General features: G+C 41.2%; 5 protein-coding genes across 8 annotated transcripts; 3 read left to right on the forward strand and 2 right to left on the reverse strand.

The window, feature by feature from the left end:
* Positions 1 to 3,391: 3,391 nt before the first annotated feature.
* On the forward strand, positions 3,392 to 5,285 carry LOC139645017 (ATP synthase subunit g, mitochondrial-like). The gene is made up of 3 exons (XM_071520590.1): positions 3,392 to 3,533; positions 3,854 to 4,014; positions 5,101 to 5,285. The coding sequence occupies exons 1-3, from the start codon at positions 3,482 to 3,484 to the stop codon at positions 5,197 to 5,199; spliced, it is 312 nt and encodes a 103-aa protein (XP_071376691.1). The 5' UTR covers positions 3,392 to 3,481; the 3' UTR covers positions 5,200 to 5,285.
* Positions 5,286 to 5,374: 89 nt separating this feature from the next.
* ift22 (intraflagellar transport 22 homolog (Chlamydomonas)) lies at positions 5,375 to 7,167 on the reverse strand. 2 transcript variants are annotated; one of them, XM_071520569.1, is made up of 5 exons: positions 6,878 to 7,167; positions 6,589 to 6,671; positions 6,221 to 6,310; positions 5,838 to 6,040; positions 5,400 to 5,754 (listed from the first exon to the last, which is right to left on the reverse strand). In XM_071520569.1, the coding sequence occupies exons 1-5, from the start codon at positions 6,914 to 6,916 to the stop codon at positions 5,606 to 5,608; spliced, it is 564 nt and encodes a 187-aa protein (XP_071376670.1). In that variant the 5' UTR covers positions 6,917 to 7,167; the 3' UTR covers positions 5,400 to 5,605. The 2 variants fall into 2 exon arrangements, with proteins under 2 accessions (XP_071376678.1, XP_071376670.1); XM_071520577.1 differs by lacking the exon at positions 6,221 to 6,310 and having other exon boundaries at positions 5,375 to 5,754.
* Positions 7,168 to 7,300: 133 nt separating this feature from the next.
* Positions 7,301 to 15,085, forward strand: LOC139645033 (outer dense fiber protein 2-like). Of its 3 annotated transcripts, none has more exons than XM_071520613.1 (17): positions 7,301 to 7,428; positions 7,820 to 7,994; positions 8,104 to 8,230; positions 8,400 to 8,531; positions 8,690 to 8,764; positions 9,155 to 9,226; positions 9,317 to 9,433; positions 9,531 to 9,716; positions 10,122 to 10,231; positions 10,337 to 10,472; positions 10,799 to 10,909; positions 11,315 to 11,419; positions 11,941 to 12,099; positions 12,578 to 12,678; positions 12,836 to 12,998; positions 13,452 to 13,577; positions 13,715 to 15,085. In XM_071520613.1, the coding sequence occupies exons 2-17, from the start codon at positions 7,822 to 7,824 to the stop codon at positions 13,886 to 13,888; spliced, it is 2,067 nt and encodes a 688-aa protein (XP_071376714.1). In that variant the 5' UTR covers positions 7,301 to 7,428; positions 7,820 to 7,821; the 3' UTR covers positions 13,889 to 15,085. The 3 variants fall into 3 exon arrangements, with proteins under 3 accessions (XP_071376714.1, XP_071376730.1, XP_071376722.1); XM_071520621.1 differs by having other exon boundaries at positions 7,311 to 7,326; XM_071520629.1 differs by lacking the exon at positions 11,941 to 12,099.
* A 1,219-nt stretch (positions 15,086 to 16,304) lies between these two features.
* Positions 16,305 to 18,724, reverse strand: LOC139644948 (CCN family member 1-like). Its single transcript, XM_071520496.1, has 5 exons — positions 18,589 to 18,724; positions 18,264 to 18,477; positions 17,753 to 18,094; positions 17,368 to 17,573; positions 16,305 to 17,207 (listed from the first exon to the last, which is right to left on the reverse strand). The coding sequence occupies exons 1-5, from the start codon at positions 18,640 to 18,642 to the stop codon at positions 16,905 to 16,907; spliced, it is 1,119 nt and encodes a 372-aa protein (XP_071376597.1). The 5' UTR covers positions 18,643 to 18,724; the 3' UTR covers positions 16,305 to 16,904.
* Positions 18,725 to 23,114: 4,390 nt separating this feature from the next.
* bcl10 (BCL10 immune signaling adaptor) lies at positions 23,115 to 25,590 on the forward strand. The gene is made up of 3 exons (XM_071520506.1): positions 23,115 to 23,604; positions 24,009 to 24,297; positions 24,462 to 25,590. The coding sequence occupies exons 1-3, from the start codon at positions 23,554 to 23,556 to the stop codon at positions 24,893 to 24,895; spliced, it is 774 nt and encodes a 257-aa protein (XP_071376607.1). The 5' UTR covers positions 23,115 to 23,553; the 3' UTR covers positions 24,896 to 25,590.
* Positions 25,591 to 26,070: the final 480 nt, after the last annotated feature.

The following is a 26,070-nucleotide window of genomic DNA, read 5'->3' on the forward strand; positions in this document are numbered from 1 at the left end:
ATGCGGTCGTGTTGAGTTGCTTTCCAAGGCTGAGGTGGTGATGTCATTTGTTTTAATCTCATCTGCATGTACTGGCTGTTTTAGACCATGAAAGGCAAGATTTACTCAGTCATTGCAGCCTCCCCGCTTCCTGTCTGTCTGTCTACATCTTCCGGTGTCTCTGTCTGTCTGTCTGTTTGTCGATATATCTGTCTGTCTCTGTATATCTTTCTGTCTATGTTTTTCTGCCTGTCTTGTCTATCTGTCTGTCTGATCAGACACCCACTGTCTTTCTCTCTGACTGTTTGTTCTTAGTTCAATGAGGCTTGGAATGAACACACAGAGTTACTTCTTTTCCCAGCGCTCACTCACAAGAATAATAATTGTAAGGGCACAAAGGCCCTGACCTTTGGACTGCTTAAAATTGGTTGCTTGTCATTTTTGGTAATTAAAGAATTGAAGCTCATTCTCCCGACACACTAATTGTAATTCACTCTGGATAAGAGTGTCAGCTAAATACTTTAAATGTAATGTGAATGTAGTTGTAGTTATCTTGCTCTTAGCATAACCAGTCGTTTCTTATTTTCTGTGTTTCTGCTCGCTACCAATGTGTTCTGCTCTGTCCATGAGAGCAGTGTCCTGATTATGATTTGTTCTGTGCATTGCATCACTTGTGGTGTTTCAGTGATAAAGCACTTTCCCATGTGGCATCAATAAAATGATTCTACAACTACATTAAATAAATCTAATGCTCAACCAATCCCTTGGCAAAAGACAAGGTAGTTCAGTGTACTGGCTCCTGAACCACTTAGATGCAGCAGCCGTGTGAGTTCTGACTAACGACCGTTTCCTTTTCTATATTTGATGCTGTTCTCTCTCTCAGTTTGGTATTGTAACCTATAGGAGAGCGCCCTCTAGTGATTCAACTTTGGAAGCTCCAATTGCACCACACCTCCCCTATGGACCAGAGGTATGCCATTCTCAAGCCTGTGTGTTCCTTGTGTCCTGCAGGGATTTGGGAAATGAGGTGAGATTACATCAAGTAACCTTAAGTTCTTTCTCTGACTGTTACGAATTCCCTCAGTCACAGTGGACATCCTCTCTTTTCTCTCTCTCACCTCTGTTTTTTTTTTTTAATTTTTGTCTGTTAGATTCACCTCTCTCTCTCCCTCCCTCCCTCGCACTCTCTTTCTCCTCTTCTTGGAGTGATGATTGTAAGACAGCCATTTCATATGACACTGGCTACATACACTGACTATTGTACACACTCGCGGCTCAATATCGCTCAAGAGTTACTATTTCCCCCATAACACTCACCACTATCCTCTCACACATCCAACTCTCTTTCTCTCCAATTCTCAGACATTCTTGTTCTTCTAGGGGGTGAAGAGGCGTTAACTGTATTGGTGCATGTATGTACAAGATAGTTTGCATGTATAAATTAGTATTTTCTTGAAAAGTGAAAATCAGAGGGCATTACTAGTTGAGTGCTTGCCTGGGAAGTGTCCTGTTATTGCTTGATTTGTGGTATGTAGACTAAAAGATGTGATTTTTGTTCAGTAGGCCTATATCACTCCTGAACTACTGTGTGAGTCAGAGGAGAGTGAATAGACTTAGTCATCCATGTTATACACACACACACACACACACACTGTGATCACCCTCCTGGAGCAGTCTGGTAAAAGCACACTTTTGGCAATCCCAGGTAATAGGACTGGGGGTTGCAGCCAATCTATTTCAGCAGGGTACACTGGCTTGGAAACAGCCACTGGGCAAGCCTGATGACAGTGTGACAGTCATATCTTTTTGGGTGGGAGTTGTTTGCCTGGTCACCTGCGTCAGGAAGTCTGTTGTTGTGCAGTCTCTCCTGTTGCTCTGCCTTGTCAGTTAAATCATACAACCTCAACATTCACCATATTAAAGGGACCGACAACGTGGTGGCGGTCGTGTTGTCCCAGCCCATGAAGCCTAAAATGTGTTATGTTGGTTCTGCCTCCTGTTTAAATTGCTCCCTTTAGGTACCGAGGTCTGCTGAAGATGGGGAAGAAGCGGGCCAGAGGCAGGCGGGCTGGAGAATTTAATATGTATTTTGTAAACTTGTTTTGGTTACTTGTGTTACAGGGGTTCCCGGTGGGACCCTGATTTTATGGAGGGGGGTGTGATGACCCTCCCAATCTCCTGGCTCTGCATCTTGCAGGAGCCTGGTGGGTGGAGTCATCATCAGAGCTGATGGAGTGCACCTGGGCCCGGTGAACTCCTTGGGCTTAAGAAGGCCTCAGACTATCAGTGTCTCTCTCCCTCCTCACCTATGCACACCTTTTGTTCTGTTCTTTTAGTTTGTGTTGTTTGTTTTCCCCTAGGATTTAGTTAATAAATCATTGTTTTAACTTTTACTTTGGCGTATGGCTCCCTCATTGTTACTTCCTTGAGCCGGGTTGTAACACACACACACACACACACACACACCAAAGCATACCCACACATGCAGACACATATGCGCACACTGACTCTGTCTTTGTGTTTTTTGTGTCCCACAATTTTTTTTATCTCTGCTTCTATATATGGCTGTGGTTCTTCTTTCACAGGCACTCTCTCTCACACCACGCACACACACCCTATGATGATGACCCATTTTGTGAGGTGTTTTTTTTTTTTGGTTCTTTCCATGATGTCTGGCATGTCATTTCATCCTTCACAGCAGCCCTATATTGAACAGCACAAAAAATGTGTGTGTGTGTGTGTGTGTGTGTGTGTGTGTGTGTGTGTGTAGCTCTGGTGGGTGCATAAGAGAGGTGAATTGCTGCTGTGACAGAAATACAAAACAGAAAAAAAAAATGTTTTTGAAATCAAGTGCTCCCAACTTACTTGTGACAATTTCCTCCAAAATAGCATTCTGAGAAAAGTGTTTTGCAGTTGAAATGTTTCACTGAAACATCAGTAACTTTGAAGACCCTCCTTTACAATGAATGCAAAGGACCATGATATAATCATCATAAAAAATCTGTCTCATACAAACACACTCAAACACAACATCCTGCTTTGACACTGAAATAGTTGTGGAATTAAATTGATGTTTTTAAGATAGCAGACCACTTTCAGAGTTGGTGTGTGTTTTAGTCATTATTTGTGATTTAGCCAAATTTTTTGCCATTCCTATCTGTTCCTTAGGCTACTATGAATACTCATATCGCATGCATTACTGTATATTTCTTAGAGTATATGGCTATAAATATAAGTTATGAAAATGCCATGATTGTGGAAAAACCACAATTGCATTTTAATTTACTACATTTTCTTCCTTTAATATTCTTTGTTTTATTCTTAAAGTCGTGCAATACGTTTTCTTGGGGACGTTTATTTTGAAAAATATAAGCCGGAAGTCTTCTCAATTTTTCCCCCCGGATGTTCTAGAATCTCCTTGGTTCTTCTTCTTCTGTCCTAGTGGTCTTCTTGAGGCAAACAAGGCTGTCACAGCGTCACAGTCATTCCTTAGGACTTCACTATGGCACAGGCAGTGCAGAAATTGGTTGCCAAAGTGCCTACTTTGGTCGGCGGTAAGTTAATTTGCCCTTTTTACTAGTTATGAGATCGTGGTAAATTGTAAAGCATATAGGATTAGCTACTGCATGTTAGCAGTTGTACACCAGCAACTTGTGTGTGGCCTGGTAGCGACAACAGGTCTCCAGACTAGTTAACCACGGCGATACCTTTGCATAAACTTGTAATCTTTAATTATGAAACCAATTTGTTTGCTGGGTGTGTCGAGTAATGTCAGTTGGTGCAGTCGTTTGAACCTGGTCTGAACTGAGGCGCAATGGCTTACTAGCAGATGTATTTCCTGGACCTAATACAGTTTACGTGTTGTCATCTGCAGCCGCTGTCACATACTCCAAACCCCGTCTAGCGACCTTTTGGTACTACGCTCGGGTCGAGCTGGTCCCTCCTTCCCCGGCTGAGATCCCCAAAGCCATTGAGGCCGCGAAGGGCCTCATCAAGAGCTTCCAGTCAGGACGCCTCGCACAAACCACAGTGAAGGTGAGTCCACGTAGGGTTAGCTAATTATGTGGGATTGGTTTTAAATCAGCTGTTCATTCTCACCAAATTAATGAATGACTTGTGACCATTTTCATAGGCATGTGTTTGAAGCCTCTAAGTATGGTATATTTAAACAAAATGAGGATTCAATAATGTGTGAAAGGATTAGATTTGGCTCTACATAGCCCGGATATATGGTTTATTTTATAAAAGGTACAACTGCAGGAATCAGGACTAGGTCTACAGTTCGCTCTAGCAATATCGCCTACAATAGTTTTACAGTCTAGCCTGTAATGTCAGACTATAAGCCATTCTCATGTTGTGGAACATTAGGGTACATAGGCCCATAACAGGACATTTTTCATTGCTCAGAAATAAACATGTAGGGTAGAAATCACTTGACTTTTATCAGGGTAGCATAGTAGTAATAAAGCCAAATTGTCTAAATGTGCTGCACTCTATGTATCAAAACTGTTACATAACCAATTGTATCACAGTTGTATAACCTGATGATTGAAAGTGTGGGTTGCCCCCTTGGCTCAGCTGTCATCAGTGCTGTGTACACCACACTTACATGGTTTAGTTTATGTACACATAAAAATGATTGAAAAACTGAAGCAGACAATGAATGTAAACTGCGGGTGAGACAAAAAAATCCCTGAGTGGATGACTAAAAACCATCTCCGCCCTAACAAGAAAAAAACCCATCAAGATGATACAAGGAGACACAGGTTAATTGGGAAATGACACCAGATGATGTCATGCAGAGAATAGCAGATAAACAACAAAGTACGTCACTATGCACTCTTGTCATGCATCAAGTAACCTTGATGCATGACAAGAGTGCATAAGTGAGGGTGTGTTCAAAGAGAGAGAGAGAGGGGAGAGTAGTGTGTATTCTGTCACTGGTTGGATGGGACTCATTTATTGCACTCTACTGTAACTCTTATTTATAAGTCTCGCTAAAATGTTAATTATTTGTAAAATGTACCAAAGAACCATACTTTCTCTAGTTCTAGAAACTGTTGTAAAAGCAAATTTCTTGAGCAGGATCCCTGACTGTGAATTTTTTTTTTTTTTCCATAGGATGCCATAAGGAATGGACTGGTGACCACTGAGGTGCTAATGTGGTTCTATATTGGAGAGTGCATAGGCAAAGGAGGCATCATTGGATACAATGTTTGAATTTTGGACTGCTCTTTCTCCTTTTGCACTTATATGCTCAACTTGTTGCAGCAAATTTTCCAATAAACAGATGTCTATAGTTTGAGAAGTACATTTTGTTTCTTGAGTATTTGTTATTATATCAAGGAAAATGACCTTGAGTAGTTTGGTTGTATTTTATTCACAGCAGATTTACAAAATTGCATTTTAAAAAATTATATACAAAAACACCATCTAAATGTAGGTTAATATTAAACTTTGCTAGAAGTACAGAAAGCTTTCATGCACAGTTGACTGAGAGCAAAAATGTATAATCGATGATGCCTTACAAATGATAAGTTGTCAAGAATATCACCTGAAAGTACATTATGGATGCTACTGAAAAACTGTTTTGGGCATTAAACTGTATATTTTCTAGGCCTCACTGCTATGTAATGATAGACATCTCCTCTCGCTCTCTACTTTCCGACAGTGTATTTACAACATTGCCCAAGTATCTGCGGAAAGCTTGCCTCACATCTTCTGGCTCCTCCTCCAGGTTGGAGTGAATCAGTGCAAGTCTGCTCAAATGTGAGGCTGCGTAAAGAGAAGGAACATGTTAGCCTGGAAATGGTAAAAATAACTCGTAGAACAGCCTGGGTGGTTTGCAACAGGCTTACCTAAAGGCAGCCGTCCTTCCTCTGCTCCACTTCCAGGCTTGTGGTGCGCTATCAGCAGACATTGGCTGTCCTGCAGCCCCTGAGAGGAGATGAACATCGAGTGCCACGTCTCTATTTCTTTCAGGTGACTTGGAACATCAGGATTAAAAACAATCACCACACCGTTGGAGTCCTTCATTAGCGCTGGCCAACATGATTCAAATCTGTGTCAAAAGAGAACACGGATAGGGAGTATATCTGGGTAATCTGCAGTTGAAAGGAAATTTGACTCACAGTAAGAAATACACCTTCTACATTCAAGCCTATCTGAAATTTCACAAGATAGGACAGGTTAACTTAAACCTCAATTTGTTCAAAATGTGTTTGTTATGCTATACGCTTACTTGAAATCCCCTGCGCAGTCCCAAAGTTCCACCTCACATGTTGAGTATTTGTCACCACTGCCTTCATTTTGTGATTCAAATTCCAGTATCCTTTAAACAATAAAAACAACAGCTGCATTTGGTTGTAAAGTTATAACATGGGTACCTGACTATATGTAATGCTCTTCACTGTAGCATAAAGATACTGATTTGTAGTATGTCAGCTGACCAAAGAAATCAATAGAGGGTTGAGCTAATCATGTGGATGAATTTTACACTCAAGTTCAATTTACAAGAATTATGTTAGATAATGTTATTTTAATTGATTGAGGAGTTGGACCAAACCCTGGTTGTACAAGGTGGAAAGCTAACATCTCAGTCCACTTTACCTTACTCCTTGAGTTGGGCTGTACTCTCCTCCTACAGTTTCCGTTGTGTCAGAGAGGAAATTTGCAAGAACCGTTTTCCCACTCTGAAAGATACATAACGTTAGAACAATCACACCAGTTACAATACTAGAGAACCAACGCTTTTAGACAGAGGTAACGTTAGTGTAATGTGCTAACCACATATTAACCAACCTTTACAGTTGTGCTTCCACAATTACGACTGTTATCTACTATCGACATCTGACAGTAAAAATATGCTTTGAAATCAGAGAGAGAGGCATTTACTTACCTCATTAGGCCCAATTAAAAGTATTTTTGCTTTGAACATTTCCAATTAATGTTAACTTAGCTGAGTTAGCTGGCTAACGCCACGGAAGCTAAGCATTAGCTGGCTAGTTAAACTTGCTAGCTAAAGCACTGGCAATGCTAAGCTTATGCCAAGTATTTTATACGACGAACAAAAAGTTCAACAACACTTATATATCTGAACGTTGCACTGCTAACTAGTTGTTAACGTTAGTGTGGCTACCAAGTAGTCATTCCCTGCGAGTAAACTTCCTGTCCGTTTCTATGGTTTCCATGAACGGCTTTGAATCCCTCTGTTTATTGGTTGTTACTATCTGTAATCAAATGAAGTACCGCCTACTTCGTTCGTGGGGAACAAATCAACGCCCAACATTTCGACTTTCAGATTCAGATCAGAATCTTCCAGATTCGACTTTCCAACGCGACGATCCGGTTTGTTTACGTTTTCTCAGGAATAACCAATCGTATGAGACCTTACAAGAAGGAGCTATTCGGTTTGGAGTAGCAGAGGGCGAGCCAAGACAAATGACAGCCGTAAGAGAGAATAACGTTATATTTTCACTGGTAACGTTACTAGTTACTACTGGAAATTATCACTAGAGTGTAGATAAATGTAGCTTTCTATCTAAATGAATTTGCTTATTCAACTCAATAGAATGCATGCTTTCTTATTCTTAGTCTAACTAAGCAGGCACTAGTGTCTTGCGTGGCTGTGTAGTTTGTGTTGCTAAGGAGTAAGCTTATAGGTAACGCTCGCTTGCTTGACAACCTAACCTATACACGGCAGGGAGAGGTGTTATGTTAATGTACCAGCTATGTTATGCAGTAAAACCGCTAATTTGAGAGGTCACATAATGATGGACTGATGTTGTCTTAGCTAACATCCTTTCCTCCTCTGTCTTTTAACGTTACCTCGTGGCGTTAGTAATGAGAACCATGTCTCCAGAGGATCCACTCCAAGACTCCCCACTCGGGTTCAGCTCTACCAGGGAAGATCTGACTCTGAGTTGTGGTGATCTGGATGGCTCCCAAGAGGCGGGGAGAAGGAGCAGGGCACGGAGCAGTCTCCACACAAGAAACCCAGAGGGTGGCATCAGCTGGTAAGGTCCTATGTGGGTCTATGGGCAAAGCATTCACCCTCCTGCAGGCACAGGATTTTCAGCCGGGCTGGTTCAAGGCATTCCCCTTATCTTCTTATTTTGCATGTAGTCATGGAGCCTTTGGTGACACAGGAAAGAGCCCTCTCCTGAAAACGCTGATGGAGGCTGAAGCAGCTGCCAACTCTGCAGCCATACAACTCGTGTCTTTTAAAGATGCCATGGAAGATGAATTTGCCGTATGTTTTGCTTGTTTGTTACAACTTCACATATAACAAATTGGATTCTAACCTGGGCCTTAATTCCACGTGGGAAACCAAACATTTGCATCAGTATGTGGTATATTTAACTTGCATGTTTAACTTTCATGCCCCTAATAGTCTTCCTTCTTCTTCTCTTGCAATGAAGGAGTCAAGACAGTCTGTCACTAATAAGCGCCGAATTACAAGGCAGAGAGGACTTTTGCTGGAGAAGTTGGAGGATTTTAAAAGAATAAATAAGTCTGTTCGACAGAAACTGAAGCAGCTCCAGGAAGCAGAGGTTTGCTATAATGCCTTCCACCCCAACCTTGTATACTGCTCATGATAGTAGTATCATGAGTATCATAGTAGGAGTTCAGTTTATACCTCAAATTATACAGGAGATGAACACACTGACTGTAACTTGTTTTAATAACTTCTGTCCATCTCTCAATTCAGGCTCATCGAATTGACACAGACAAACAGATTGATGTCTTGCTAAATAAGATCACACAGGCAGAAAGCGAAAATCTGGTGAGTGTTGCGTTAACATTTATACACTGAAGAGAGGGAAAGACCTTCATTGAAACACACACCGAGTGGTGGTGTGCTTAAGTCGTGGCACCCTGGCAGAAGGTTTACTCTTTAAAAAGGCTTAATCTGCTTATGTGAGGTTAATTGCTCATTTGGTGGTTTGAATGGGTCAGTTGGTAAGAGGTGGACAAATTAACATTAAGGACTGGGTCACCAACCTAGTACATGTATGTACTGAATTGATACGGTAACTGAAAGTGAAATGTGGTAGAAAGGCATCTATTGTAGGATTTGTAAGGCACTCTTAAGAAATATGGCTATTTGAATGCATTATTGATCCAATCCCCCTTCACCGACTAAGTGCTGATCGTTCTCATTTGTCTCCACAAGCATTTAAAATCAGATTTGAGTGAGACAGAAAAAAGAGTTGAGGAACTGATGGATCTGCGGAGAAAAGAGCAGGTAAGCATAACAGAAGTTTTGATACGGATGTGCTCACACACTAACAAATTCAGTGCATTCAAAACCATCTATCCTTGTTGGCTTTCATAGGAGAACATAGAGAGCGCAGTTCACACGACCAAGTCAGTGGAGGCCACTCGCGCTCACCTGCAGGGCCAGCTACGCAACAAGGAAGCCGAAAACAATCGTCTGACTGTGCAGCTTCGGGTACAAAATCCTGTTGTGTATCGTACTACAGACAAACTACATTAGAAAGAGTGTGTAACATTATAACATCTCTGTGTCGGTTCCTGCTCTCTCGCAGACTCTGGAGAGAACCCTGACGGAGCAGAAGATGGAGGTTGATGATCTGAAAGGCGCTATCTCTTCTCTGTCTGAGAAGGCAGCGCAGGACAAAGAATCCCTCAAGAAGGCCACCCGAGCCCAGAAACAGAGGGCTGAGAGATTTGAAGCTGCTGTTGATAAGTGCTACACACAGCTGAGAGAGAAGGTATGCAGTCAAAATGTCAGTGATTGTTGGGGTCTAAAAATGGTCTTTCTTACACTACCAGTCATTTATTTTCACTATTTTTCAGTGACCAAAAGTGTTAAACAAATCAAAACTATCTTATATTTTAGATTCTTTAAAGTAGCCGCCCTTTGCCTTGATGGAAAGGCAAAGGCTTTGGAAAGAAATTCATACATAAGCATCAACTTTACTATTTGTATTTGTCTAAAAACAAATTTCAAACATTTAAGCATAAGCTTTTAGATCAAAATGGCTTTAAGATAATGAAAAACATAGTACATTCAATCAGGTGTGTCCAAACTTTTGACTGGTAGTGTATTCCTGATGATGATCAGATGGTTCAGTATCTCACTTTTCTTTAAAATCTTCTTCTTCGTTGGCATATAGGATACTCAGCTTGCCAATGCTCGTTCGGAAAGGGAGTCCTGGAGAAGCCAACAGGAGCAGATGACAGAGGAGAGGGACCAACTTGTTGCTCAGATAGAGTTACTGAAATGGTCGGTCATTTTTCTGTCATATACTCCCCACCTTCTAGTATGTAGTGGCATTCAACATGCAACCAATTTGCATCAATAAATGTAAAATGTGTTTCTCCAATGCAGCCAAATGACAGACTTGACAGCAAGGCTACAGAGGGAGAGGGATGATTTCAGTGCAGCTAACAAGATTATGATGCAGAGGGTTGAAAAACTCAATGCTGAAAGTGGAGACCTCAGCATCAATAATGCAACACTCAAGGTATAGTTGCCAAACAGTTGTCTCTCATCAATTGTTTATGTACTACTCTAAAAGAACTTGCTAACTTGCTGTAATTATTTGTAATCATTCTGCAGGCAATTATGTATAACAGATAAACAGCCAGTAGTTCATAATCATTGCACAAAAGCCACAATATCTGAGAGGACGTCCCTTACAGTGATTAAGGGTTTTTCAGTGATGCCATCAATACTTGCTGCAAGCTCATATGATGACACATCACTGTGATACCCATAAGAATGGTAAAGCATGCCATCTCTGATATTATTGCGATGAGAAGAATGATTTGGATGTTTGTGTGATTGCAGGCATCTGTTGCTGAGTTGGAGCAGAAGCTAGCGGATTCTGAGGCTGCGCTGATAGAGGAGAATGTTTTGTCCCAGGAGAGGAAACACCAAGCTGAACAGTACACAAGTCAGGTTGATACTCGCTCATTGATTTTGTTCCTGTAGACTCTGACTGAGCACCATAGCCTGTAGAGCAATGCAACACCCAGGCAAAATGCTAAGCTGCTTTATCCTCCCTTGTATGTGTTGTTTTTGTTTTGTGCTTTGCTAACATTGTTTTCTATCCTTTACTGTTGATTTTATCTTTGTTGTTTGTATGTGCTTTGAAACAGTGTTTTGAAAAGAGCTCTAGAAAAAAGATGATGATGATTATTATTATCAGCTCATTCTGAGCAGCCTTCTGTTGAATTGTACAGTCCAGATTGGGAGTGTGTCATTATTATCATAATTTATTACCAATAGTAGTTTGCAATTGTCAACTGCATGAAGAACACAGAAGTTTTGAATATACTGTATATTGTTGTGTATTTCTTCTAGGTTGCAGAGCTTCAAGTCAAGGTAGATGATCTGAGGATAAAGTATCGGAGTCTTTTAAGAGAGACGGAGAACGAGCGAGATAGAAAAGATGCAGAGGTTGAGAAGGTAAAGCCCCCATATAAAAGGTTATTAAGTTTTCATTGTAGTCATGCAAAGTTTGATTAATGTGCACAGCATTCCTAATTAATACCAGCAGCTATATTTAGCAATAAGCAATATTTCAGGTAACTAACTTCTTTCATTTTTTGTTTTGTCTGTTTTCTAACCAATTTTTTTCTCTAACAGCATTGTCGGTGTTTTTAACCACAGGTTGTACAGCTCTGCACTGTTTATCGTCCTGCTGAATGGCCAGTGAATGCGTTGTTTGGCCTATCTAGTGCTTTTTTGGCAGCATAACATCCATCTACTAAACCTCCTAAATCTGAGCAATCTCAATCACAAAGCACTTATACTAACAACACCGATGCTCAGTCTAAGGATGAATCTCGGCATATTTTGCATGCTTTAAACAATTGCATGCTTCTATACGCAGTGAGGGTTTAGTGTGAGACGTGTGTGAACTCTAGGCTAATATTTTGTCTGTCCCCAACCCCCCACTCCTGCTGCCACCTTCCTCCGGAGCCCAGGTCAGGCAGGAGCTGCAGGGGCGAGTGGAGGAACTGAAGGCTTACCCTGAGTTACTGAGTGCAGCCGAGCAGAGGCTCTTCGAGTGCCAGGAGAATCTGCGACGCTCTGAGAAGAAGTGCTCAGAAAAGTCAGAGTCCATTAGGCAACTGCAGGTTAAGGTGTGCAACAAGAGCTGTGGTGGTCGGAGGATGTAAAATGCAGTCATTTGTTACATCTGACCACTTGGTGGTAGTAAAACCCCATGTGTCTTCGTACCCAGTCAGCGCATCCTCTTTTCTGGTCCTGCTTTGAGTTGGTGTTGATGTTTGTGATAAAACGTTCTCTGATTGCAGTGGAAATAGTTAGGTTGCAACCCTCTGTATCTGTGTATCCATTTGTGAGTGTTTTTGTGCTTGTGACTCCTTTTCATTGTCCCACAAATTCTTTGTAGGCTGATATCAGCGATGTTGACTCGGTGACTTGAAAATTGTCCATTTTCTGTTTGCAATGTTGTGGCAAATTGTGTTAAATGGACTGTTATTTTATCCAATTAGGAATTTGCATGTGACGTGAACCATCTTCTATGCTCCATTTGCTTGTGCCCAAGGCAGATGATATCAAAATAGCAATTCTGAAGATTTTATTTTACATGCACAGATGGACAGTCAAGCCAAAAAGCTGAGATCATCTGTGGAGATGAAAGACTCCATTCATGAGGCCAATTCGCAACTGCAAGAAAAAGTAAATTCTCTTCAAAAGTAAGTCATCCTCTCATGTCCATTATCTAGAGGTCAGATTTGAGTTCAAATGTCTCCTTTCTGTAGATTAAAACATAAGAATTGGTTAAAACAACGGGTGTGGTTGTGTGTACTTGTGTGTGTGTGTGTGTGTGTGTGTGTGTGTGTGTGTGTGTAGGAAGATGGAGGATCTGCAGCAGGAGAACCTGGAGCTGGTGCGGAGGCTCGCGGCTCAGGAAGAGGCTCTCGGCTACAGTAACCGGCAGCTGGATCAGCGCTCTGCAGAGTGCCAGGCCCTCAACCGACAGCTAGAGGCAGCTCTGTCAGACGTCAGACAGCAGGTGAAGCTCTGAAGCAGTCTGGTGGGGCCTGAATGGGAATGTATTGATCTCATGATGATGTTTAAGTTGTAGTTAAAGTAACAATCCGTGATCTTTTCATGTAAATGCCTACCTATTAATATCTTTCTATTTTTGTTATTTTCATAGACAAATTCTGTCTTGCTTTTGCTTGTATTTTTGATTTGTCCATTTATTTTATGTAAAGCACTTTGAGTTGCATTCTAATTATAAATGGTGCTACAAAAATAAAGTTATTATTATGAATACATTTCTGTTTCACTACTCTCTATCGCTGATTGATACAACACAGTAGTGAGTCAGTCTACATCCAGTTCATGAAAGCTTTCACCCTTGCTACATTTGCTAAACACCCAGTAGTGGTGTTTCCAGGGAAAATGCTCTGGCCCACAGGATGTGACGTTATCTGATAATTTACATTTCTCCCATGGCCAGGTGAGCAAGGTAAAAGACAAGGCTGTTTCCAGAGAGGAGGCTCTTCAGACCAAAATCCTGGAGCTGGAGGCAGAGAAGAGCAGAAGGCAGACTGAGCTGAAGCTTCTCCGCCAGAGCAAGCTGTCTGTGAGTATCAGGCTCTTCTGGTGCAAATAAATATCATGTAGTATGCGTGCTCAGATGCTGAGATGTGTCGCTGTTGAGTGAATGCCTGAGAAAAATCCACCCGAAATCAGTCTGACTGTCTTTATCTTGATCTGCAGGCAGAGAAGCAGTTTGAGGTGCGTCTGAAAGACTTGCAGCTCAGCCTGGACCAATCAGAGAGCCACAAGCAAAGTATTCAGAACTATGTCGATTTCCTCAAGAACTCTTACGCGACAATGTTTGATGAGGGATTTCCAACGTCGAGTTTTGGATCCTCCTATTTTCTAAAATGACTGCTTTTAAGGATTTATCTGTTTGCCTTTGGTATGCGTCCTATTTAAACCAGGAGAATGAAATGTGTATGGAGGAAAGAGTTTAATCTATTGTAGATAGAGGAATTAAAGTTTATTTTTGATAGATTTGATGTATTTGTAATTGTATCTGCACTGAATTGAACATGCATCTTTGCAGACCCACTTCTGCATTTGTCATGCTTTAGCTGACTCTCTACAACTCAAATATTATGCAATTTTTGTTCCAGGTTTCTGTCAGGCTTTTTTAAGCAAAATGGTACCAATAGTTGTTTCAGCCTCAGAGGTTTCATTACCTGTTTTGGCCCGTTTCTCCAGGGACATTCTACATTTATGTGTGTATGCAAAATTTGGGTCTGTGAACTGCTGGTGCTAATGTATCTTATTCCCATAAGACTAGATCAAAGTTGTTTTTTGCCATATTTGTACTTTATTGTGCCCATAATTATATACCCAGACACATACCTAATTCCTAATAATTACTAACACTAATACTACTAGAAAACTGAAATTCATGGTGTTGGTGCATATTTCCCAGCCAAGTATACACGTGGCAAAATCAACCAATATAAGTCATATGGTGCTTTGTGCTAACATGAAAGATGCCCTGCTCCAGCTTGCCGCCCTAACCTTGGCACTCGAACCCTCGTAACTCTTACTTGAGCTGTGCTTGACACATCTGATGACATGGGAATTTTTGAGCCCTGACATCCAGAAAACGCTCATTGCACTGTAATCCTACTGATCCCCGAAAACCAGCTTGTGTTAATGTCTTTTTGTGCTGGCATTTGTAGTGATAGGTACAGTCTGGTTCTGAGTGGGATGGAAATGCGTTGGGTTTAAAATCTGCTGTTTAGCTGTCAGCACACTCTTCCAGGGTTAAAAACTGTAAACATACTTAGTAAGAAACATGTCAACACTGATATTTTGCCAGACAATTAAACATCTGCTTTTTGTGTGCTCTCATGCATTCAGTGTAATGCTTTTGCTGGGGAAATGTTTATATTATCCAAGCTTATACTGATCCAGGCCCAGTTATCTGCCTGAAACGATGACGGCAGGATTTGAACTCGACTTCCATTCTTTGTACTGTACTTGGATCTTCTTGTTTTGCTGTTGTTGCTAGATTCGTGGCCCCATATCTATGGTAATAAACTTTCAAAGGTCCTGTCCTCTGCAAAACCCTGATGTGTTCTTGCATCTGACCTGTTCCCCAGAGGAAGCGTTGCTCCTCTCAAGTTCTCAAACACAAAGCTCCATTGTGCTCCCTGTCAGTGGATGGAACCGTTTCGTTTTGGCGTGCGTCAGCGCCTCTGTTCTTCCCTTTGCTCTGGTTCTTGGTCTCTTGCTCTTGCCCCGTTTACGTAATTCTGTTGATCATTCTTTGGGAATTTGTTTTTCCCCACTGTTTGCTGGAAAATATGCTTACATCTGACTTTTGGCAATTTGCTATCACAATTCAACACCATGATAGACACACCCTTATGCGCTTATTAGACTCCAATGAGTTGGATGAGCCATTCGTCTTTTTTTTTTACAAAAGCTGCAAGATTTGGATGCACTGTTTTCTGAGTGCTGCTGAGTCAATTATTAAAAACAAATAGAGGCTACAATGTTACATACACTGTATCCATTCTGAAGGTCACACAGTGATTGGTGTGTAAACTTTCATTTGGTACTTTGGTTTACTTTAAGTCTTGTCAGAAGAATACCACTGCATTATCTGCATTCGCCACACAGTCATACTTCAGTTTAGAATGGACAGCATCATTTTAATCTGTATTTAATAACATTACTCATGGTTTTTGAAAGACAAATTAAGAAGGAAAGTGAATTAAATTATATTTTTCTACACTGGCACTACACTTTGTAGCATTCAATGTCAGTAATATCCAGGAGTCAGCAGTCTGAGGAACACATTTCAGATGCAGGACTGTTTGTGGTTGTGCTTAGTCAGTATGATGTGGCATGTTCCTCAATTCTGCATGTGTTAAAACTGTGGTTTTGATAACTTTTTGTAATCACATTTTTCACAAAACCAAATATGCTGCAGCTCGCTCACACGGCGTCTGTCCAACAGAGGGAAAGACATTCACAGGTTTACATTACAGTCATTCTCTGAACTACTCAGTGAAATGTAGGTCTGCTCAGAAGTGGGTCAGCCAGATGCAGGAGGGATCTAGTTCGTCTCGAAGTATACACTACTGATTAAGTTGACACTCAGAAATGTGTATAACAGCTCCTTCAGAATTTCAGTTTTTTTCTGTGAATATTGCAAATTCAAACCTTTTGATTTTTCACTTTTTTCATAAAAATAAAGTGGTAAACTGTATTGTTTTTTGTGTGTTTATTTGTGAAAATAAAAACAATAAAACCATAAAATTGACATGTTGGCAGTTGATGTATCATTCATTTATACAACAAATGGATGTATTAGAAACTGTTTGTCTAACTAAACATTTCACATAGACAAATATAGAGAACAGGATGCCAAACCAAGACAATGTACCAGTATTAATGTACAATATACAATTATTAAATATAACAATGCATACAGTATGAAACATGATATTAAAAAATATAATTTCTCATAAATAAATTGATTAAGTATAGTAAACATACAGAAACATGATGACATGTCATGTAATGACTTATTTAGTAGCTGCCATAATGTATGTTGTTATTTCCATGTTAGCATGTGAACTGTCAAAAGAACCATTTGTCAAAAGAATCTCAGATTTAAAAATCAAATAATGCATATTAATCTGGACAACATATTTGGCTTAAGTAAAAAAATAATTTGAATTCTTACAATGTAACACACAAGCTTCACAAAGAAGCAAACCATGAGGCTCCAATATTATGAAGCAAAATCATAAATGATGAATTTCATTCATCTGACAGATGTCTGCAGCCTAACAGTGCAAATTAGTTCATGTTTCTCAGCCACCTTCTCTGTCACTCAACAATGTTTTCTCTTTTCCACTTAAAGTCTCCTTTACTGTTGCAATTTGTGGATGTCATTGAAGTGTGTGTAGAAAGCAGGTGGTTTGTTGTTGCTGCGGGGGCAGTTGAGGTTGCACTTGCAGGACTGGATCATCATCACGTTCTTGCTGAAGGTCTCTCCGTCTTCGCAGCGGAAGCGGACAGGCAGCGTCTGGGTCCGGTGCGGCCCGCAGCACTGCCCGTCTGCACAGGAGCCGCAGTACCTGGGCCGGAACTTCTTCAGGCTACGGCAGCCTGCGTAGGACAGTTTTACTGGATGGCTGGCCTTTTCCATGTGGTTACATTTCTGACCATTCTGTTAGACAAAAGAGATCAATAACAATGTTATGAACATAGAGGAAGAGCAATTCACAAGGCAATTCATCAATCTGATCCACCAACATGAAATACAATAAAATGTATCTTTATCAGCTATTGCAGACAATCAACACTGATATAAAAAGTTTGGAGTATACCTTCAAGCTGGTTAAAGCCATTTGGTTGCATGGGCGGATTTCACACATCCGAGTCTCTTTCACCGGTTTGCATTGGCTATTGCTGTTGGTCACCCTGGAGGACACTCCAGTGCCACAGGACTTGGAGCAGGGGGACCAAGCTGTGGTCTGGGCCACACACTTCCTCCCTCTGGACAACATGCGGCCCAGCGGATGACTCCTGAAAGCTGTTGACAAAAAGTTCAAAAGAGTTTAGAAAAAGGTGTAAAGATGAATCAACTGGTAGTCAAATGAAAATAAAACACTTGCACATCAATTTCCTTAGCTTTGTAATTTCACTTTCATAGATCCACTTTAACAGAGCTCAACAATGTGACCAGAGAGGATGACTTGTAAAACTGCTCACCAGGTAAAGACTTGAGTCCTCCTCTCCCCACAGCAGCCAGCTCATTCTTGTCAGTGAGCTCATCTTCAGACTGTCTGTGTTTTTTGCTGAGCTTCTTGGCTGCAGATCTGCGTGTCTCTGCTTCCTCGGGGCAGACCAGCTGCTCACAGCAGCGGCCTGGCACCTTGACCAGCCTGGGCTTAGCACAGCCCAGTTTGGGCAGACTGAGCTCACGTGGGCACAGGGAGATGCATCCAACAGCTCCATCCATACAAGTGCACTGGTGTTTGCAGTTTGGGCGGAAGCTCTCCCCATTCTGGTAAATCTTGTTGTTGTACTCGCAAGATCTGCCGTCTGATTTGGCTGTTTAGAGAAGAGGAAGTTAGTTTAAAAATAGAAGTGCAAGGCAAACTGAACAAAGTACTTTCACCAAAACATTAGAGTGCGATCAATACAAGGATGACTGCAAAATGATGTAGTTGAAAGTTCCATTTTAATAAAGAATAAAAAAGAATAGATAGTGTCTTTGTACCTCGACAGATGCCCTTTGCTGTTCCATAGCTGCCTCCAAAGTTGCACTCCAGTCCCTTGATATGGTCGCATGGCTCTGCCTTGCTGCAGTCCTCATTGAGCTGCCGTGCACAAACTTTACAGCAGCCACAGCTATCCAGCATGAGGCTGACTCCCGGCGCGCATCGTGGGACCTCTGGAGCACAGCGGCATTCCTTAGGGCACGATGCTGAAGCCTGCGGTGAGACATGAGATGAAACATGATCAGTCAAAGGTTAACTTCCAAATGTGTGAACTTATACCAGCTAAATAAACGCAGCATCAATGAATAATGATTACTGCCTCACCAATGTAAGAGTCCCACAGAGGATAACAACAGCAAAGACTGTCCACATCTTCATAAGTTGATGGTGCGTTCTTAGGTGGAAATGCTCCTTCTATCAAACGGCAAGCCTAGCAGTGAAATGTACTTGCGGGATTGACTTGGTCTGGTCTGCTCATGCTCTGCGGTGTCCCCATCTCCTTTTATACACAGGAGAAGCAGATGTGACGTATGCGTGAGCTGACGAGGTGTTGAGAAACTATGAGAGGAATGCTTCTTGACGCGTCCTCCCATGAGCCGAGCTGCCCCTCCTCCCCTCGCTCAGTCAGCCAAGATCCACCCAGCCCCGCTCCCACTCTGCCAGGGGTTTCTTTCCATTTACATAAACATGTAATCTTCATTTTTTATATGTTTTATGGTTAAGTGGAACCACAACTGACTCTTCTATCATGAAGAATTCACATCCTTCTTTAAGGAACTATTCTTCTATAATTGTATTATATATTGTGTTGTATTGTATTGTATTGTATTGCATTGCATTGTGTTGTATTCTATTCTATTCTATTCTATTCTATTCCATTTCATCCCATTCTATTCTATTCTATTCTATTATTTTCTTTTCTTTTCTTAGTGCCACTGGAACTTAGTACTTATTCAATAAATGCATTGCATTGTTTAGTGCTAGACGCATTATACATTAATTAAATAATTATTATTTTTTTGTTTTTTGTTTTTTATTACATTCCTGTTTTAATTCATATTAATTCCAATACTGGAGACACAGCACAGACTCTTGGATGGAAAAAAGAAAAACATGAATCCCATTTACACTTTGATATGTAGATGCAATAAAAGTGCGGTGCAGCTCAAAATGATGATTTAAATGTTGAATACCTGAAGCCTTCCGTCAGCCCCATGCTTGTGAGAGCGTTCCCATAAGGGAATTAACATCAGGACACCACAAGTCTTGACATAAATATTGAAAGAAAAGCTACATATTTCTATGACCAACTGAGTTTCTTTCTCAGCTGGGTCTGAAACAGTGTTTAGACTGTTGCACGTTGTCTATGGTCAGTGTTTGTATTTTCAAAGGTGATTTAAAGGTGAAGCTGATATTCCTTTGCAGTGTGGAGTTTTAGAACCTTGCTGGTGATAAAACTCCATAGTCACAGCTGAAATTCTTGTCAGTCATCTATTGGGGAGTGGATGCATTAGAGTTTGTTTAACGTCAATATCTCAAAACAAGACGAGTGCCTCCTGGAATGTTTGAACCGTTGGAATTCTTTGTTCGGTTTGAATGAGTGTGTCCAGCATGAGAAAACACACACACATACACAAAAAAAAAAAAAAAATCCCACAAAGCTTGAGTAATGCCTGAAGCAACATTCCAGTCAAGATGAACATTGTAGGTTTCTTTGAAAGAACCACATGGGGAAAAAAAAGCATCCTCTTCCACCCACATCAAAGAACAATGAAGATTATCAGGAGAAATGCCTTTCCTCTCATTATAACCTGTGAGAACAAGAGGCTGAGGAAGGCAGACCGGCACAGCGCTCCCGCTTACTTCTTATTTAACCGAGGTGAAAAGGGCCTTTCAAACCAGTGCCAGCTCAGCCAGATGAACAGCGTACAAGCATGAGCTCAACGCATTCACCGATGTCTGGAAATTGCTGACTGTTGTGGTTTGGAGTGGAAAATTTCCCCTCAGAGCCGCAAATATAAAGAATTTGCAGAACCAGGTGAGGTAAGAGGAACGACGGATATACAACAGGTGGTTGGATGACTTGGACAAGGATTACAATCGAAGTGAATAGGATGAGGAAGCGGAACCAACTGGCACGTTAAAGAATGACCCAACTGTTTAACAATGTTGCACTCAAGCAGCCGTTTCCTATCCTGAAGACATCGACCTCCCATTCCCACTGAACATCACATTTAAGTATCTTTCATTACATGCTAATAATAATGTAATTATGTGTTATTTTAATGATCTCCATAGAGAAATTCTCTTGTTTTTGCTTGCCCCCCTTCCTTAGGTCCGAGGTCAGAGGTCAGAGGTCAGGGTCAGCACCCCTGGAGCTGATAGGGATTCAGTGTCTTGCATTGTCTTGTCATCAATTCCATTTTTAACTGAGGAACTGGAATTGGAATTGGAATTTCAGGAAGTTTAATTTAACTCAGTGAAATTCTGTGAAATTCCATGTTCTTTTTTTTTTTTCTTACCACATATCTGAGATTACATGTAGTGGTATATATTATTAATACTGAATCACAGTATTAAAGGTAACTTTCAGGTGGTATTTGACTCATAACATGTAATTGTAATCCATCCATTATGATTGGATGTATTTGATTTGTTTAACTGTCTTTGTTTGATTCATAATGTTTGATTTATAATGTTTAACGAGTCAAGACAACCTCTCTTACAAGTGGAATTTCATGGAATTTATTGGAATTAAATTCTGTTTCCTGTCATTCTAATTCCGATTTCATGTCCTCCGGTTGAAAGACGGTCTCTCTCTGCTCCCTCTCTACACCTCCCTGCTGCTGCCAGACATAGTTAATCTAATCCCATCATGCCTACAACAACTTTACATCTATAAGGATTACACGTTTTACAATATCAAGAGAACCATGTCAATTATTTGGACCATTTTCTCCTCATGTTGTGCTGTCCAAGCTGCGCTGCTATGGTCACTCTACCCTTTGATGTACAGACCCATAAGGGATGTTATGCAACATGTAATTACCCAGGCTTCATCCTGGGGATTATTCTGTCAGTGACACAGAGCTTTTATCATTGTCTTTACGTGATGTTTCTGTGCAACATGCTCGAAAGAAATTCCTGCTAAAATTAAAACTCTGTGTAGCACAAACAGCAGTCAGAGCATTTTGGAGAATGGACAGGCAAAAGCTGCTGTGTTGGCAATATCTCTTGGTACTCAGTGAAAAAGCACAACAGGTCTGGGACAAGCTTGTTTTGACTGTTATGTGAGAGCGGGTCATGCACACTACGACAGACAGGAATGTCTGTTGGGGCTGTGCAGACATGATTGCAAATCCAGTTCATTACATCATTTTCTATAAATGAGTTTTCCTGTCTCCGTGTCTCATTCGCTGCAGGGGCCAGTAACAAGGAGGTACACTGTGTCCGTCTGAAGATCTCATGGCTGACACTGCATTATTTTGAAGCTACTGTACTGTACAGTTTGATCCCAATAAAACTTGTCCCGCAAGATATCGCTAGTTTCTAGAGAAAAGTGGACCAATGTCGTGGGTGTCTGTGGGTGCTTTGGAAACATTTAACAAAGGTTTGTCCTGTGTGAAGAGGCTGATCTCGATACAGCTGACATTTAATAACCATCTTATGAGTCAAATTCTCAGCTGATCTTAGAGAAATTACTGGGATGCAACAGCAGGCACATCCATTTATTGTAACCATGTATGTCCCCACTCAAATCGGTATAATTACAGGAAAAATTTCAGGAGAGCAACAGGAGGCCGTGGCCCACTTTACAGGTAGCACAGGCTTCTGGATGGGGAAGATGTTTTTCAAACTGCACAGTACATATTACACCGCAGAACATGACAAAACAAGCCTGACAACAATCTCCTCAGGGAGCACATGTCCTCAAAGAGTTTGTGGAATATCATGATTAGAGGGAAGTGGAAATCTAGGTTGCATGTGTGATGCCATTTTGTTATTTATTTCATGTTTATTGGAGTGTTATTGTGGTTCTTCTCATGCATGGGGGCAACTTGTCCTCTTCCCTCTCTTCCTCTATCCTTTGTTTTTCAGTGTTCCACCCAAACCCCTATAATACAGTAAGAACATGTGGACTTTAATATTGAATTTATGACTGGTGTTATCTCTCTTATGTCTAATGCCATCTAATGCCACAATCCTTCAACCTTTCTTGATCATTTCAGAGTTCAACATACGGTTACATACTCTTAGCAGACACCATTAATGCCTCGTCATTATTGTGTGATAAATGTGTAAGTGTTATTACATGGACTTTTCAAAACAGATGCTGGCTGGGTTAATGCATTAGTTGACCCATACTGAAAATCATTCATTGCACATATACTTCAGAATATGTTTAGAGATATGCTTTAAAATATACAAATTTGGCCAAAAAAAAACAACAACATTTGTACGTGCTGGTGACGTTCATAATACATTTTGGATGCTGGGAATACATTTTCTTCCTCTGTGCTGTAGATAACAATCTATCTGCAAGTAAGCTAGTTCAAGTTCAAGTGTATTTGTACAATGTAATGAAACCTAGATAAATAAATAAATAAATAAATGTGAGATAAAACAAAAAAAAAACCTATAGGGGCTTATACTGAAATCTCACCTAAATAAAAAACAAAACAGACAAAATGAAAGCAAAATACAAAAACAATCAGTGACTATATTTAGGCCACTTTTGTATGTTGTGAAACCTAACTCAACATAATTGTGAAGTGTGTGAAATCTATTCTTCCGTATTCTTCCGCAGATCTAACAGCGCCATCCAGCGGCGCCAACTGAAATAACGTGATTTCACCTGTAGTCAGACACCTCGACACTTGAACTCGATCAATACGAAACAATGAGGAAAGTTGGACAGAGACGAAGGCTGCTGTTATGAGAGAAGTTTCATCTTGGACGTAGACCTGTGATTCCTCACTGGATGAAGAACTGCCGGCTCTGAAGCGGACGAGTCTCTTCTTCTTCTCTGTCTTTTTGCTCTTGTCGACGTAAACCTCCATTGAATCAGGAAGTCCGGGGGATTTTTGCGGCTCTTGAAGCACAAAACGTGTATGGACAGTGGATACGCTGCTTTGTAACGACAAATAATGCAGCGGCGGATGTATTAACGCGAATAGTTCAGTTATTTATTTTTTTACTGTATATTAAACTCTTACTCGGCTGCTAACTTTCAGTAAGTCTCCATTCGTTACCCGGAACACCTGAATTTTCACTTTACGGGTGAGTAGGATGGATGTTCCTCACCTCACAGAAGATGAAATGGCAGAGATTAAGAAAGATGTGAGTATGCGAGTTCTGTCAGCTTCTGTCAATTAAATAATCTTTGTGGGAAAGACAAGTTGGTGGCAAATATAGAAAGTAGCATGGGTTATATGTCTATACAGTGTACCCTATGGCCTAAGGGCCTGTTGGAGTAGGAAATGCCCCACCACACCCTCTGTGTGCCCACATCACAGTGTGTTCACCCATTCCCATCTTTGATTTGACAACAGCATAATGTTGTATAGAGGTTGAGCACACATTCTTGTAAATGCATACTGAAGTTTACCTTTGCTTAATCTGCTTTTTCTGCGTTTTACACCAAATCACCTCTACGTGCTTTCACATTACCTAAAGCTAAAGCAAATTAGTCCAAAGCTCACCTCATTCTCTCCCTCCCCCCCCCCCTGCCTGTGGTTCTGCAGGTGCTGACCAAACTGCGGCACTACCTCTGCGACAAGATCAGAGCCGAACGCCACCTCGACTACCTGCGCTCCCGCAGGATTCTGACGCGGGACGACGCGGAGGAAATAAGCTGCCGGACCACGCAGACCAAGAGGACGGGCATGCTGCTGGACATCCTGGCGGAGAACCCCCGCGGCCTGGACGCCCTGATCGAGTCCATCCAGCAGTCCCGCTCCCAGAACTTCATCATCGCCAAGGTCACGGACGCGGTGCAAAAATCCAAAAACGAGAAGATTGAGTCTCTCAGAGGTTAGTGGGCCGAGTCGTAATGAGATCTTTCACATGGGACCAAGAAGAAGGCAAAATCTATTGTGTTCTTTAGGGTACAATTTAATCACATGCTTTCCTTCCCGATCTTCTACTGTCTTCTCTATCTTCTCACTTCTGCTGTCTTTGACTCTTACTCTCCACAGCGGGGGCTTCCAGTTCCTCGTCAGACAGCAGCCTAAACCCTCTGGGACCGACCAGCGACCTGTCCAGGACATTTTCAAACGAGTCCACCATGCTCTTCCACCCAGACGGCGAAGGAAGCCCCTCCACTTCAGACATGGTGGGGTCGCTCAGTCTGCCCTCTATACAGAAGGAAGGAGACTCGTCCTGCGGGGGCGGGGGCAGCGTGGCCATGTCTTCGTCCACAGCCTCCTCCACCCTGCCCCGGCCCGGAGACCCGGGAGCGCCCGCGCTGCCGGAGGAGCTGCTGGTGGAGCCGTCCTCCAACGTGGACGCCGGAGCGCACGGGTGCGCCAGCAGCGGCGGGGACCCCAACTTCCAGCCCCTCCGATCGCGCTCCCTCACCCCGACTTCACCATACAGGGACATTTATGCACTTCCTCCAAAATCACAATGACACCTTCCTTATGTAGTTAAAGGGACAAACAAAGAAGTCCTCAATTACAGACACACACACTTCCTTTTTCTCTTTCTTTCTCATTCTCCTTGGTGTTTTTTTCTGTGCCTTCTGATTAGGTAGTTAGTAAGAGATTGTTGTACATTAGATATATACTGTATATTACTGCTGTACCAGTCATTTTTTGGTTTTGGTGAGGGAATGACTGTACTTTGTCCTAAGCCAAGAAATTTTGACTCATCATCTCTCACCGTTGCTGCTCACCTTCTCGCTTTTGAATGTGTGATTTCCTGAGAAACGGTTACGTGTGAAAACACAGCAGCTACAGTTTTTGGGTGCAGTGAGAAAAGACAATCTGTATTAAACACTGGAATGAATACTTGAGCATACACACTTGATGAGACAGTCTGATCCTGTAAGACGGTGCCTTTGACCTGAGCGGTATAGCTCTAGATAATGACTTCCAGTTCTATCGATGCAGCATTAAGTCAACATTTTTACATTATCATCACTACAGAAGTCTGGGGTCACAAAACATGTTGTGGGATACAAACCATGTCACATCTTTTTCATTCTGTGGTCATGTACAAACATTATTTCAAACTAAAATGATTATATACTAATTCACCTCATGTTTGTTTTTTCATAAGTGGCCGTATGCTTGTCTAGTTTTTCTCATTCTAAATGGACAATATAATTTTGGACAAAATACATGTTTCCTTTCCTACACAAACTTTTGGCCTAATTTACTTTGCACTTTAATCTGTGCTCGTGAAAAAAAAAAAAAAATATATATATATATTTGAATGAATATATATTTTATGTATATATATATATATGTGTGTGTGTGTGTATGTGTATATATATATAATATACGTATATATATATGTATGTACATATATATATGTATATATATATATATATATATATATATATATATATACACATAAAATATATATTCAGGTAACTCTAAATTCTTAAATGCATAAATGCATAATGTTATGAGGAATCCCTCTGTCTTTGACCTGGTTGCTTTCCAGCAATATTGTCCATAAAATATTCAGTGTAAATCTGATTTTCTTTTGAGGCCACATGCAAAACAATGTTATTTGGATGGTCAGGTTCAAGATGAAATCATTCACTGACCTCAGAAGCCTCTATCAGTTTCTCTGTGT

Source organism: Centroberyx affinis, unplaced genomic scaffold (genome assembly GCF_046629955.1).
Source record: "Centroberyx affinis isolate AG114_WGS23_722 - 3 ecotype Tasmania unplaced genomic scaffold, CSIRO-AGI_Caff_v1 ptg000066l_1, whole genome shotgun sequence".
NCBI lineage: Eukaryota > Metazoa > Chordata > Actinopteri > Beryciformes > Berycidae > Centroberyx > Centroberyx affinis.